Below are 13,961 nucleotides of genomic sequence, written 5' to 3'. Positions count from 1 at the left end.
CAAACCTAGGACTCTGGCCTTCTGGTCCTCGGGTTCCTCCCCTGTTGTTAAGCCCTCCAATCCTAGTTGGGCTAGAGACAAAATAAACAACAGATTTCTTACATTAGCATTCTGTAAATTTGGAATTTCAAAGACTAAGTGAAGTTCACAATGTTTTGTAATCCTCCCATCCTTCACTCTTTTCAATTCCCTAGGCTGGATTTTTATCCAGGTCACATGGCTATGTGCTCATTTCTCTTCTCCCTCTATATTTCATCAATTGGATTCAATTATCATCTCTATGAAAATGACTCTCATATCTACTTATGCAGCTCTAATCTCTCTCCTAGGCAGCTAGTGGGAGAAGTGGATATCTTGACAGATCAAGTCAGGAAGGTTCATCCTCTGAGTACAAATGTGGCCGTAGACACTTAACTGTGTGACCCTGAGCAAGTCCCTTGAGGATTGGTTACTCTTTGTTTCAGTGTCTTCAGTTGCAAAATGAGAAAATAGCAAACCACCCCAGTATGTTTGCCAAGAAAACCCAATGGGGTCATGAAGAGTTGGACATGACTGAAATGACTCAACAACTACCTCTCTCTTGACCTCTAGTGTTGCACAACTGCTTCCTGGATTTCTCAAACTTGAAGTCCTATAAACACCTTATTTATTTTGCTTTCCAAATCCTCCCAATCTTCCTGACATTCCTATTATTAGGTATCACTGTCTTCTTTATACTCAAAATTCAGGTGTTATCCGCAGCTCCTCACTCTTTCACCCTCCCTATATCTAATCTTTGACCAGGATCTGTCAAGTCTACCTATGCGGCACCTCTCACCTTGCTGCCAGTCCTCATCATCTCACATCCAGCCTATTATAATATTTTGTTGGTTGGTCTCCCTCCCTCAAGTCTCTCCTCATACCAGTCTATATTCTACTAAAAACACCAGGTCTGACAGTGTTACTCTTACTGAATCAACATGAAGACATCATCTTCCAGGCTCCCAGACTCACAACCCAGAGGTTGGTCATCCTTAACTTCACACTCCCTCACCTTCCCCTGGCCCCCAATGTGGAGGACAGCTGCTGGTTGCCCAATCCTGTTGATTCTACCTTCTTCAACATCTTTCCTGTATACCCCTATGCAGTTTCACACCTTTATCACTGTCCTCCTTGATCAATGCAAAGTTTTCTGTTTTCTGACTGATTATTTTATTTGACCTCAGCAGCTTGAGTTAAACCAAAAACCTAGATTTTTAAAAGTTTTTCTAGAAAGTGAATAAAACATATTCAAGAAGTGATATAATCATGAGCTCTACACTCTTGTGACTCAGCATGTAAACAAAGCATATTGGCAGTCACCATGTGGTGATAAATAGGGAGGTTCAGCCTCACCCCAGTCTGAGAGGGGGAGAAATGTGCTGGGGGTACATTCAAAGTTGGGCTTCTGGCAGTGAGATTATATTACTAAATATGAGCTTGGTTGAGTACAGGCAATCAATGCTGAATACAGGGGAGAACATTCCTGATCAAACCCAAACAGAGTAGAAAGTTTTTGGGGTGGGGGTGTAGCTTATTAATGCTTGGCTTGGGTGAAGTGATAGAGGAAGGAACTTCTTCAGTAGGACCACAAAGTGGTGGTTAATGTTAACCAAGAGGGAAGAAGGAGATCGACTCAGGGCCCCTGCAGCAGGTCAAGAATTCATCTCAACAAAACTGCGATCCTGAGAGTCAGTGGAAAAGTGCCAAACTGTCTGTTTTGCCTCGATGTTTCTAAGGACTATTAACTTGAGTGACTCCATACTGGAGTTCCAACATCAAAGATAGATCAATCTATAATCAAACAATATAAAGTTAATAATTCTCATACTGGCCTCTCTCCCTCAGGTCTCTCCCTACTTCAGTGCATTCTCAACTCAGCTATCAAAATGATCAGGGCACCTGGGTGGTGCAGTGGAGAGAGTCCTGGCCTTAGAGTCAGGAGGATACAGTTCAAATCCAGTCTCACACACTTGACACTTATGAGCTAGGTGACCTTGGGCAAGTCACTTAAACTTTGTTGCCTCCCATCCAGGGCCACCTCCACTTGTCCTAATTCATATCTAGTCACTGGACCCAGAGGGCTCCAGAGGAGAAAATGAGGCTGGTGACTTAGCAGAGTAGCCCTTCTCCCAAATCCAATTCACATGCTTGTCATGGCATCATGATGCCAGGGTCTTCTTTGGAAAAAAGGACAAAGGGGCAGCTAGGTAGCACAGTGTGTAGAGCACTGGCCCTAGAGTCAGGAGAACCTGAGTTCAAATCTGGCCTCAGACACTTAATAATTACCTAGCTGTGTGACCTTGGGCAAGTCCCTTAACACCACTGCCTTGTAAAAAAATTAAGAAAATGAAGGACAAACATTATCAAAGTGATCTTAAAGTTAAGATCTGACCAAGTCATTCATCTACCTCTTCCTTCCACCACCCCCAATTAAGTAAACTTCAGTGGTTCTCTATGACCTCCAGATCAAAAATAAAATACTATTTCTCTTGTAAATTCCTTCACCATCTGGCTCCTTCCTACCCCCGCAGTTTCCTTATTCCCTCCTCTTCTCCATATACTCTATGATCCTGTGATGGGGATCTCCTTGCTCTTCTTTACACAAGACGCTCCAACTTCTCATGCTGCATTTTTGTCGGCTGTTCTTCCTGCCTGGAACGCTCTCCCTTCTCATCTCCTGGCACCTCTGGCTTTCTTCAGGTCTAGCTACAGTCCCATCTTCTGCAAGAAGCCTTTTCCAGTTCTCCATAATCTTTGTGGTTGTTCAGTTGTGTCCACTTCATGATGCCCTTTGGGCTGGTTTGCCACTTCCTTCTTCAGCTCATTCTACATATGAGGAAGCTGAGGCAACCAGGGTTAAGAGACTTGTCCAGATCACCTAGATAGTAAGTACCTGAAGCCAGATTTGAACTTGGGTCTTTCCTGAGTCTGAGTCCAGCGCTCTACCCCGTGCCGCCATAATCTTAGCATCTCCTTTTTGAGATAATCTCCAGTTGATCCTGTAGGTAGCTTACTTCCCCATTAAGAGGGCAGGGGCTGTTAGTGACTCTCTTTCCATCCTTGGCCCATCCTAGACTCTTCATATTTGCTTGCTCATTTGTACCTACAGTCACTACCTCACCTACCCTAGGATGCTGGCTTCTCCCAGACATCACTCATATAAATATAAATTCCTTGCTCAGAAAATAGTCACTTTCAGGCTAGTACAAAAAGTACTTTTCTGCACTGAGATGCGTTAAGTTGATTCCTGAAGCAAAATTGCTAAAGCTGGTTTCACCACTTTTTGGCAAAGACTAAAGAACATATTTGAGACCTTTGCCACAGAGACATTATTAAAATTGTCATAATCATTACCTGAGCCATGCCAGAGCGGGAGGCTGACTCTCCAGGATAGGCAGACAGACTTTGGATTAATCATCAAGCTCAGGTCTCGGGATTTGACATTATTTCCATCCTTCTGGTTCCTGTGAGATCCTTTGGCATCTTTCCCACATGAGCACAAGGGGAAAGGCTGAAGCAGAATCTTACATGCAAATGAAAATTCAGCTTTTATTAAGCACCTAGTGTACTGGAGGTAGTAAGCCTCAGGGGAATAAGATCCAATCAATGTGTGGCTTCAGAGAACTTGTAAATGTGTAGGGTGGGAGAGAGAAAGGCCCAAGTCAGGTTGGCAAGCTTCCATGGAAAGAGAAGATGATGCCTGACTTGGGCCAAGAAGAAGGAGCAGATGCAGCCAAGGCATGAGCCATCAGCAGGCTGAGATAAAAAGACCAGGTCTGGGAGTCTTAGTTTGTTGTTCTTCTTCCCCAGATCACAGCACCTACAGAGCAATTAGGATTACTCACCTCTGAATCAGGGTTGCTTACTTGCTCCAGTCTCTCCCTTCTCTTCCAAGGTTAAGTCAGAGCTGGCCACATCCTCTTGGGTGAGGAAGGGGCCAACCAGGCTGGCCATGTCCTCTTGGGCAACCAGTTTCTTCTAAACCAAAGGGTCTGCACAGTTGATTTTGGAGGTTTCGCCTGGCTTCAGATCCAGGGTCCTGCAACTTCCCGGCTGATTTCTCTTCCTCATTCTTTTGTTGGTGAAGCATTAAGTTGACTTTGAGACCTTTCCCAGTCCAGAAGAGGGGACTGTGGTGAGCCACTGTCTCAGGGATGCTAATATGAGCTTCGCAGGTGCAGCCAGAGAGTTTTCTTGGGTTCTGGGGATAACTTTGGGAAGAATTAAGGAAGAATGAAGGCTCCTGGGGGTGGAATGGGCCCTCCCTGGATCAGAGGCTTCCCTTGGCCATGGTCAACTGTGGCACCCCATGCTTGGGGCCACACAAGCTACCACCTTAATAACCGAACAGCAGACTGAAGGAGCAAGTGGATGGAGAGATCAGTGAGGGTGCTATGCCCCAAGTAAACTAGGCGCAAGAAGATGCTTAGTGAGCAAGAGAAAACAGACAGCCTGGAACTGGTCCTGGGTGACCCCCGGCATCCTGCAGCACCTCACTTCCTGACTGCAACAGTCTTCAAATGAATCACAAAATAGCATCCCATCTCTTTATTACTGAAGGAAAATCAATGAATGACAGAATATATCAGAACAAAGTAGATACCATCAGCCAGAATGAGACCAGAGTCACTGTGCAAATGGACAATATGGATTGTTCCTCAAAGTGTTAGGGCCATTTTGCCCTCCGGCTCTCTTTACTAGAATTGATACCCATCTTTAACTTGAGTTGCTCTCCTGGATCCCCACCCTCTGGTTGGTAACCACCATTCTCCCCACAGCCCCCCCACCCCGACAGACTCAGAGAATAACAGAAGGAATCTCATAAATTGCCCAGTCCAGCCTGCCTGAGAATCTACTCTACACTTTCCCCAAAAGGTGGTCATACAGTCTTTGTTTAAGGACAGTTCTAAGGGGTGGGAAGCCTTTGCTGACCTTGGGCTGGAATCTTCCTTTGTCCCAGAAGGAAGCAGAGCACACCCTAAGGCCCTTCCAACACTCTCCTGTGGCCCTTGGGTCCCCCCCCCCCCCCGCAGGTCTTCTCCAGATGAAACATCCTGGTTCCTTTGAACAATCCCCATCTGTCAGGATGAGCTCAAGACATCTTAGCTGCCTTTCCTTGGATGCTTTCTGGGTCTATCAGTATTCTTCCTAAAATGTTTGCTAAGAACTGGAGATAGTCTGACCAGAGAAGAGAGAGCAAGACCACTGACTCACTAGGCTTAGCCATCATGGTTCTCTTCATGCAGTCTTAAGACTATACTATTTTTACCCAGCAAAACTGAATGTCCTCTTTCAGGGAAAAAGATGGACTTTCAATGAACCAGGGGAATTTTAAATGTTCCTGTTGGAATGGACAGAGCTGAACAGAAGGTTTGATCTTCAAATACAGGACTCAGGTGAAGCATAGAGATTGGAGGAGAAGGAGGAAAATATGAGGGACTTAATGATAACTGCATGTATTCCTGCATAGAAAAATGACACTGATAATACTCATATAAATCTTCTCATTTGATAGAGCAGGTAGAAGGAGCTTTTATAGTTGAAGCACAGGAGAAAGCTGAATTTGAAGATAAAATATGGTGTAAAAATGGAGTCAACAGAAAAAAGGGAAATGTAATGGGAGAAATAAAAAGGAGAGGGGGAATAGGCCAAGATATTTCATATAATAAGATTTTTCTTTATTACAATGAGCTATTGTAATGATATGGAAGGGGGAAGGCAAGGGGGAATGACGGAATCTTCGCTCTCATCAGAGGTGGCTAGGAGAGGAAACAGCATATATATATATATGTATATATATATATATATATATATATATATATATATATATATATATATATACACACACACACACACACACACACACACACACACACTCAATGGGGTATAGGCATCTGGAGTAAGAAGGAGGAGGGAGCAGGGGGAAGGGGTGGGGATGTGAGTGATGGAGGAGAGGATGGACCATGGGGGGAAGAGTGGTCAGATATAACACATTTTCTTTTTTACTTCTTGCAAGGGGCTGGGATTGGATGGCCTGTCCAGCATCATAGGGCCAGGTGGATGCTGGGTCTAAGGGGTGGTATATATGGGGGCTGGGGGCTTCTTGGCCCCAGGACCAGGGATCTGTCTGCTGTGCCACTCAGCTACCCTACAGCAGAGTCAGAGTGAAAGGAGAGAGAAAATATAGTACATGGTAGTGGAGAAATACAAAAGGAGGGAGTTGCGATCAGCAATGGCAATGGTGGAAAAATATGGAAGTAACTTTTGCGATGGACTTAGCATAAAGAATGTGATCCACCCATGACAGAGTTGTTGGTGTTGGAACAAAGACTGAAGCACATTTTTTATTATTATTACTTTTGGGGGGGGCAGGGCAAATGGGGCTGGGTGGCCTGCCTGGGGCTGCATAGCATGGTGATCATTGGGTGTCTGAGACCGGATTTGGACCCAGGTGCTCCTGGCTCAAGGGCCAATGCTCTGTCTGCCACCCAGCCACCCCTACTATTATTACTATTTTATTTTATTTTGGGTCTTTTTTTTCTTTTTTTCTTTTGGTTTTTGCAGGGTAGTGGGGTTGGGGTGGCTTGCATGTCACATGGCTGGGTGATTGTTGGATGTATGGGGACAGATATGGGCTCGGGTGCTACTGGCCCCAGGGCTGGTGCTCTGTCCATTGCACCACCTGGCCATACCTATAATTATTACTATTATTTTTTTAATTTTAATTTTTTCTCTCCCCTTTATTGCTCAAGTGAGTCTATATTTTTTGGGGGAGGGGATATTTTGTTTACTCTTAAAAAAGAATATTTTATTAATGTATAAAAAACATTATTTGTACAAAATGAGAATAAATCAATATTACACCATAAAAATGAAAAAAAAAGACTACACTAGTTTTTTAACTGCCATATCACATATGTGATTCATACTGAATTTGAAGCATAATAAAACCACTCTCTCTTTCACACATATACACACTTATTCCAATGGGATAAATACACATTGGGAGAGCATATATGAAACACTGGATTATGTACTAAGGTCAGGAAGGATATCGATAATCATTGTACCCCTAAAGGAGGGATAGGCAAAGGGTCTGCATACCACAGCAGAAGGGGATCTGGTATACTCCAGGAATATTCAACTGTGAGAAGACAGAGAAGGTGAGGTTAACATCTTCAAGCATTTGAAGGGCTCTCATAATGTTGGGTTTAACCCTGTATGTCCTCAGAGAGCAAAAATAGCCCTTGTCAACTACATGATAAAAGAATTCAGCCTTTCCTAAGAGTATTTCATAGTGGAATTAGCTATTTCACAAAATATTAAACTCCCTATCATTGGAAGTATTCAATGAGATAAGTATTCAATGCCTAGAATGTCAGGCAATGGGTTCTTCTATTGAGGGGAGAGTTTTGATATGACTAATGAGACTGCATTATTCCTTATTGTAATCTGGTTAAGCGCTGATCTGAGCACTTTTAGTCAACTTATTTTAAATGGGTTAATGGAGACTAGAGATCATAATAACCATAAGAGCACTCAGGGACAACCTCTTTTTCCTAGAATTAAGTGGGAGAGAGAGTTTCTGCAATTTCAAAAGATTAAGAATTAGAGGTCATCTAGTCTGACTGAGTCCTTTATTTTATCAATGAAAAATAATTTGCCATGGGTCAAACTTTTAATAGGAGGGTCAAAACTTTAACAAAATAATGATAAATTGTATTCATATAGCACCATAAGGAGAGTAAAATGTTTCACAGATACTATCTTTTACTTGAATCTCACAACAATCCAGTGAGGTAGGTATTGTTATCATCTAAATTTTATAGATGAGAAAAGTAAGGGAGAGACAAGTTAAGTGACTTGCTCAGGGCCATATGATTATTAAGTAGGGGAGCCAGAACTTGAATCTAAAGTTTCAAACACCAAGACCAGTGATTTCCCACTCTACCATTAAATTATGTGGCACATTTTGGACTAAATGAACTTTGCATAGGATCTCAGAATTAGAATAGCCTTCTAAACTCATAATGCCGCATTTCTGAAAAGAGATTCTCTCTAGGGCTCTGACAATGGGTTGTCCAGTCTTTGATTGAAGGACTCTGGTTAGGAGGCTCCCACCACTTCCTGGGTGACCCATTCCAGTTCTGGGCTGTTTTCATGATTTTGAAGTTATTCCTTCCATTAAGCTAAAGTCTGTTTCTCTGTAGTTGCCTTGGATTATTCCTAGATCTATTTCCTTGAGTCAAGCAGAACAATCCTAATCACCTTTCCACAAGGGCAGAGCAGTCCACATTAAGGCATGGTTTCCATTTCTCTTCCCATCTTTGTCAAAGCCCTCTGGATATGATGCAGTTGTTAATATGCACCCAGAGCTCCCTGTTCCAGTCCAGATGCTGGTTGATTAAAGCAAAGTACAGCAGGACCATGAGTTTCTGGCTTTGAAGATCATACTTCTCAATGCTGCCTAAAATTTTAATTTTGTTGTTTAAATTGTCAGTCAAGCCACACTGTTGACTCATATTGGACCTACAGTCCCCAAAAACAAAATAAAGGAAAACCACAAACTGCTAGCCACACCTCCTCCATCTGGTACTTGTGAAGTTTATTTTTTGAATATTAAATGTAAGACTTTATATTTATCTTCATTGGATTTCATCTTCTTAAATTTGGCCCATCATTCTAGATAATTAAGACCTTTTATAGACTGATTCTGTCATACTGTCTGTTGGCTATTCCTCTCAACCTAGTGTCATTAGTACATATAATAAATATTTATATATGCCTTTGTCCAAGTCGTTGTTAAAAATGTTGAACATCACAGGAAAAAAATGAGGATTTCTGGAATAATCTACTAGCAACCTCCTCCAAGTTGACATGGACTCATTAATGACTACCTTTGGGTCTAGTCATTCAATTGGTTCCAAATCTACTGAACTAGAGCTGGCTAGACCAGAGGTATCAAACTCATGGCCCTTTGATCGTATGTGACCCCCAACATTCCTGAGAAGGACCAAACCAGATTAAAATATCTGCTATTGTTACTCTATGTTCTTAGTCATGCCAGACTTTTTATGAGCACATTTGGATGTTTCTTAGCAAAGATACTGGAGTGGTATGCCATTCTCTTCTCCAGACCATTTTACAATTGTCCATTTTACAGTTGTGGAAACTCTGACAAACAGGCTAAAGTGATTTGCCCAGGGTCGTAGCAAGTTCCTGAGGCCATATTTGAACTGAGGTCTTCCTGCCACTAGATCCAGGGTTCTATTATGCCATCGAGCTTCCCCTCAGGTTAAAATATATTATAATAAAGATATAATAAAAATGAATAATGTTAATTTGTTAAGTTTTCTAAGACAATATGTAGTTTTGAGGATCCATTTCTATTTGATTTTGACATCACTGGTTTAGACCATCTATCATATCCAAAATTAGATGGAAACTACAAAGCAGCAAATTTAGACTCAATGCTAGGAAAAAATTTCAAATAATCTAAATTGTCCAGAAGTGGATCAGATCGCCTCCAGAGATGGTAACTTGGTTCTCCTCCAGAGACCTTCATCAAGGGTCATAAGTATTGCAGTGAGCATCCCCTTTGGGCATAGATTGCACTGGGTGCCACTCAGTGATCAATAGAGCCCTTCTAACTTAAAATTCAAAAAGTTCAGTTGCTGAGTTCATGGCTTACCAGTTAGAGAACCATTACCTCTGCCCTAGAACATGCTCCTTGAGGACAGAGAATGTCTCTGGCTCCTGAGCGGGTAGTAAAAACAGTAAATGCTTAATAGATGTTTACTGGAATTGAATGAATTAATAAGCCAATTCCAGTCATCAGGAGACATTTAGCTTTCATCATAAAAACAACAATAGGTGGAGCCAAGATGGCAACAATAAAGGATGAGTCTTAGGCGCTCTCTGATAAAACTTTGAAACTAAGGACTCTAACTAAACTTTCTAGAGACAGAACCCACAAAGGGACCCAGCAAGGCAGTTCTACTCAAGGTAACCTGGAGAAGAGCAGAAAGGCTCTGCTCCCCAGGGCTGGAGGGGCGGCCTCCAGAGGGGTGGTGAGCCAGAGAGAAAGAACTTCAGCCTCCTGGAGGCAGCCCCAGGGCACTGGGAGCCGTGGCTCACAGAAGTGGGGGGCTCTCCTGAGCTGCACCCCGAGGAGCACCGGGCACAAAGTGGGGGAACAGCAGGGGACCTCTGCCAGAGCGAGCACATGGAGCCCAGGCCTCAGGGCACACAGCAAGCAGCTTGGTCTTTCTTCCACAGCCCAGATCCCTAAACAGAAGCAGGTGGAGCCAGTAAGCAGGAGCCCCAGGGCATGAGCCCATTGAGCTGAGGGAGGGGAGTGAAGAGAGAGACTGCAGAGCTCTGTCCTCTGTCCCTGGAACAAGACTCTGGGGCTCTGACCACATAAAGATCCTGATTGAAGTCTAGGCCCCCCAATAGAACAGCAGGGCCCCCCCACCTCAGCCCCGTGGCAGGGGGGGGGTGCATATGGTCATTCACAGACCAGGAGGGAGGACAGAGTCTCACACACTGAGACCCTTGTGGGAGTGTCCCAAAAGCTCAGGAAGCACCCCAAAACCAGGCCCAGGCTGGGAAAATGAGCAAGCAGAGAAATGAGAGGAGCACCATTGAGAAATATTTTGCAAATGAGCCCAAGAAGGATCAAAATATTCAGTCTGAAGATGAGGAAGCACAAGCTCCTGCATCTAAAGACTCCAAGAAAAACAGAAATTGGGCTCAGGCTATGACAGAGCTCAAAAAAGACTTTGAAAATCAAATGAGGGAGTTAGAAGAAAAACTGGGAAAAGAAATGAGAGAGATGCAGGAAAAACATAAAAATGAAGTCAGCAGCTTAGTCAAGAAAATCCAGAAAAAATGCTGAAGAAAATAGCATGCTAAAAACCAGCTTAGGTCAAATGGATAAAACAGTTCAAAAAAGTTACTGAGGAGAAGAATGCTTTAAAAAGCAAAATTGGCCAGATGGATAAAGACATAAGAAAACTCTCTGAGGAGAACAAATCCTTCAGACAAAGAATTCAGGGAGATTGATAAATTTACCAGAAATCAGGAATCAATACTTCAAAACCAAAAAAAAATGAAAAATTAGAAGAAAATATGAAATATCTCATTGAAAAAACAACTGATATGGAAAACAGACTTAGGAAAGATAATTTAAAAATTATTGGAATACCTGAAAGTCATGATCAGGAAAAGAGCCTTGACATCATTTTCAAAGAATTACTACAGGAAAATTGCCCTGATATTCTAGAAGCAGAGGGCAAAATAGAAATGGAGAGAATCCACCGATCCCCTTGAGAAAGAGATCCCAAAAAACCAACTCCTAGGAATATTATAGCCAAGTTCCAGAACTCCCAAGTCAAAGAGAAAATATTACAAGCAGCCAGAAGGATACAGTTCAAATATCTTGGAGCTGCAGTCAGGATCACACAGGACTTAGCTGCAGCTACATCGGAAGCTCGTAGGGCTTGGAATATAATATACCAGAAGGCCAAAGAGCTTAGAATGCAGCCAAGAATGAACTACCCAGCAAGACTGAATGTCCTCTTCAAGGGAAAAAGATGGACTTTCAATGAACCAGGGGAATTTCAAATGTTCCTGTTGGAATGGCCAGAGCTGAACAGAAGGTTTGATCCTCAGATACAGGATTCAGGTGAAGCATAGAGATTGGAGGAGAAGGGGAAAATATGAGGGACTTAATGATGATGATGAACTGCATGTATTCCTGCAAAATAAATGACACTGATAATATTCATATGAACCTTCTCAGTTAATAGAGCAGGTAGAGGGAGCTTTTATAGTTGAAGCACAGGAGAAAGCTGAATTTGAAGATAAAATGGTGTAAAAATGGAGTCAATAGAAAAAAAGGAAATTTAATGGGAGAAAGAAAAAGCTGAGGGGGAATAGGCCAAGATATTTCATATAATAAGATTTTTCTTTATTACAATAAGCTATTGCAGTGATATGGAAGGGGGGAGGCAAGTGGGAATGAGGGAACCTTTGCTCTCATCAGAGGTGGCTAGGAGGGAAACAGCATATATACTCAATGGGGTATAGACATCTGGAGGAGCAGGGGGAAGGGGTGGGGATGTGAATAAAGGAGGAGAGAATGGACCATGGGGGGAGAGTGGTCAGATATAACACATTTTCTTTTATACTTTTTGCAAGGGGCTGGGATTGGAAGGCCTGTCCAGGACCATAGGGCCAGGTGGATGCTGGGCCTAAGGGGTGGTAAGGGGGCTCAGGGCCTCTTGGCCCCAGGACCAGGGATCTGTTTGCTGCGCCACTCAGCTACCCTACAGCAGAGTCAGAGTGAAAGGAGAGAGAAAATATAGTACATGGTAGTGGAGAAATAAGAAAGGAGGGAGTTGCGATCAGCAATGGCAACGTTGGAAAAATATGGAAGTAACTTTTGCGATGGACTTATCATAAAGAATGTGATCCACCCGTGACAGAGTTGTTGGTGTTGGAACAAAGACTGAAGCACATTTTTTATTATTATTATTTGGGGGAGGGTGCAGGGCAAATGGGGCTGGGTGGCCTGCCTGGAGACGCATAGCAGGGTGATCATTGGTTGTCTGAAGCCGGATTTGGACTCGGGTGGTCTTGGTTCAAGGGCCAATGCTCTGTCCACCACCCAGCCACCCCTACTATTATTACTATTTTATTTTATTTTGGGTCTTTTTTTTTCTTCTTTTTGGTTTTTTCAGGGCAGTGGGGATCGGGTGGCTTGCATGTCTCACAGCTGGGTGATTGTTGGGTCTACAGGGCTGCATGTGAGCTCGGGTGCTCGTGGCTCCAGGGCTGGTGCTTCGTCCATTGCACCACCTGGCCATACCTACAATTATTACTATTGTTTTTTAATTTTAATTTTTTCTCCCCTTTACTTTATCGCTCAAGCAAGTCTATATTTATGGGGGAGGGGGTATTTTGTTTACTCTTAAACAAGAATATTTTATTAATGTAAAAAAACACATTTGTACAAAATGAGAATAAAAAAAATTAAAAAAAAACAACAAACAATGGTAACAGAGCCCATTCAAACAGCTACAGAACTGTAGCTGAGGAGCAATGTGGTGTAGTAGAGAGAGAGATGGAGTCAGAGGACTCAATCCCAAGTCTTTTCAACTCAGTTTACTCTCCTAGGAATAACCGAGTTGAGTGATAAGGCATCCAAGGTGTCTTCCCATTCTAAGTCTAAGAGCCAATGAATCATAAAATTTAGCACTGATATGGATAATTCATCACTGGCTACAGATAAAGAATTATGAAACTTATTCAGAGAGAAGGGGCATTTCTTATTCTATTTTCAGGGAAGAGGACTCCCCCCCCTTTAAATTAATTCAGTTTTCAAGCCTCAAGGAAAAACATGAGAGGAAAAATGAGGGTTACTCAAGAAAAATTTCAGGGTACAACACTAGTAATAGGAACACCCACAGCTATTAAAGATCTGCTAGAAGCCTGGGTGGCAAGTATCTGCTGTGTGATCACGACTGTTCCTTCATGTGGATTATGAAAAGGAGATGTTGAAAGGAAAGGGAGATTAGAAAGTGGGAGACAAACTGATGCTAAGGGAAAAGACTCAGGATCATCCACACTTGATAAAGTAAAACTGAAAACTTTAATGAGGAGAAATCCATAGAGTTAAAAGTGTGAGCTTGTGTATGTGTGTGTCACTGCCTCATAGACATCATTATAAAATCTGGATGAAATGGTCTGTTTCAAAGAAAAGGACAGCATTTTACACTCCCCAGAAGTCAGATGATTTTGGGTCAGTGCTCTACCAATTTTACCTTGAGCCTTAGTTTTCTCATCTGTGTAATGAGGTTGTTTAACAAGATGTCTATGACCCTTTCTAGCTAAGCTGGATCCCCTCACCAGTTATCAGTTTCCTCATCTATAAA

The 13,961-nt window shown here is 42.6% G+C and overlaps 1 protein-coding gene across 8 annotated transcripts in view; it reads right to left on the bottom strand.

Annotated features, from left to right (window-relative positions):
- Window positions 1-13,961, bottom strand: part of WFS1 (wolframin ER transmembrane glycoprotein) — a 59,013-nt gene that overhangs the window by 24,253 nt on the left and 20,799 nt on the right. For 3 of the 8 annotated variants that reach the window (XM_074229807.1, XM_074229808.1, XM_074229809.1), the window contains exon 3: window positions 6-71. The exons of 4 other annotated variants lie outside the window; for them this stretch is intronic. In XM_074229807.1, the coding sequence (XP_074085908.1) occupies window positions 6-71 (66 nt within the window). Of the gene's footprint in view, window positions 1-5; window positions 72-13,961 lie in introns of those variants that run through there. One more of the 8 variants, XM_074229815.1, reaches the window with a different exon arrangement.

This window comes from Macrotis lagotis, chromosome 3 (genome assembly GCF_037893015.1).
Source record: "Macrotis lagotis isolate mMagLag1 chromosome 3, bilby.v1.9.chrom.fasta, whole genome shotgun sequence".
NCBI classification, from domain to species: Eukaryota; Metazoa; Chordata; class Mammalia; order Peramelemorphia; family Peramelidae; genus Macrotis; species Macrotis lagotis.
This window is presented reverse-complemented; position numbering and strand designations above follow the sequence as displayed.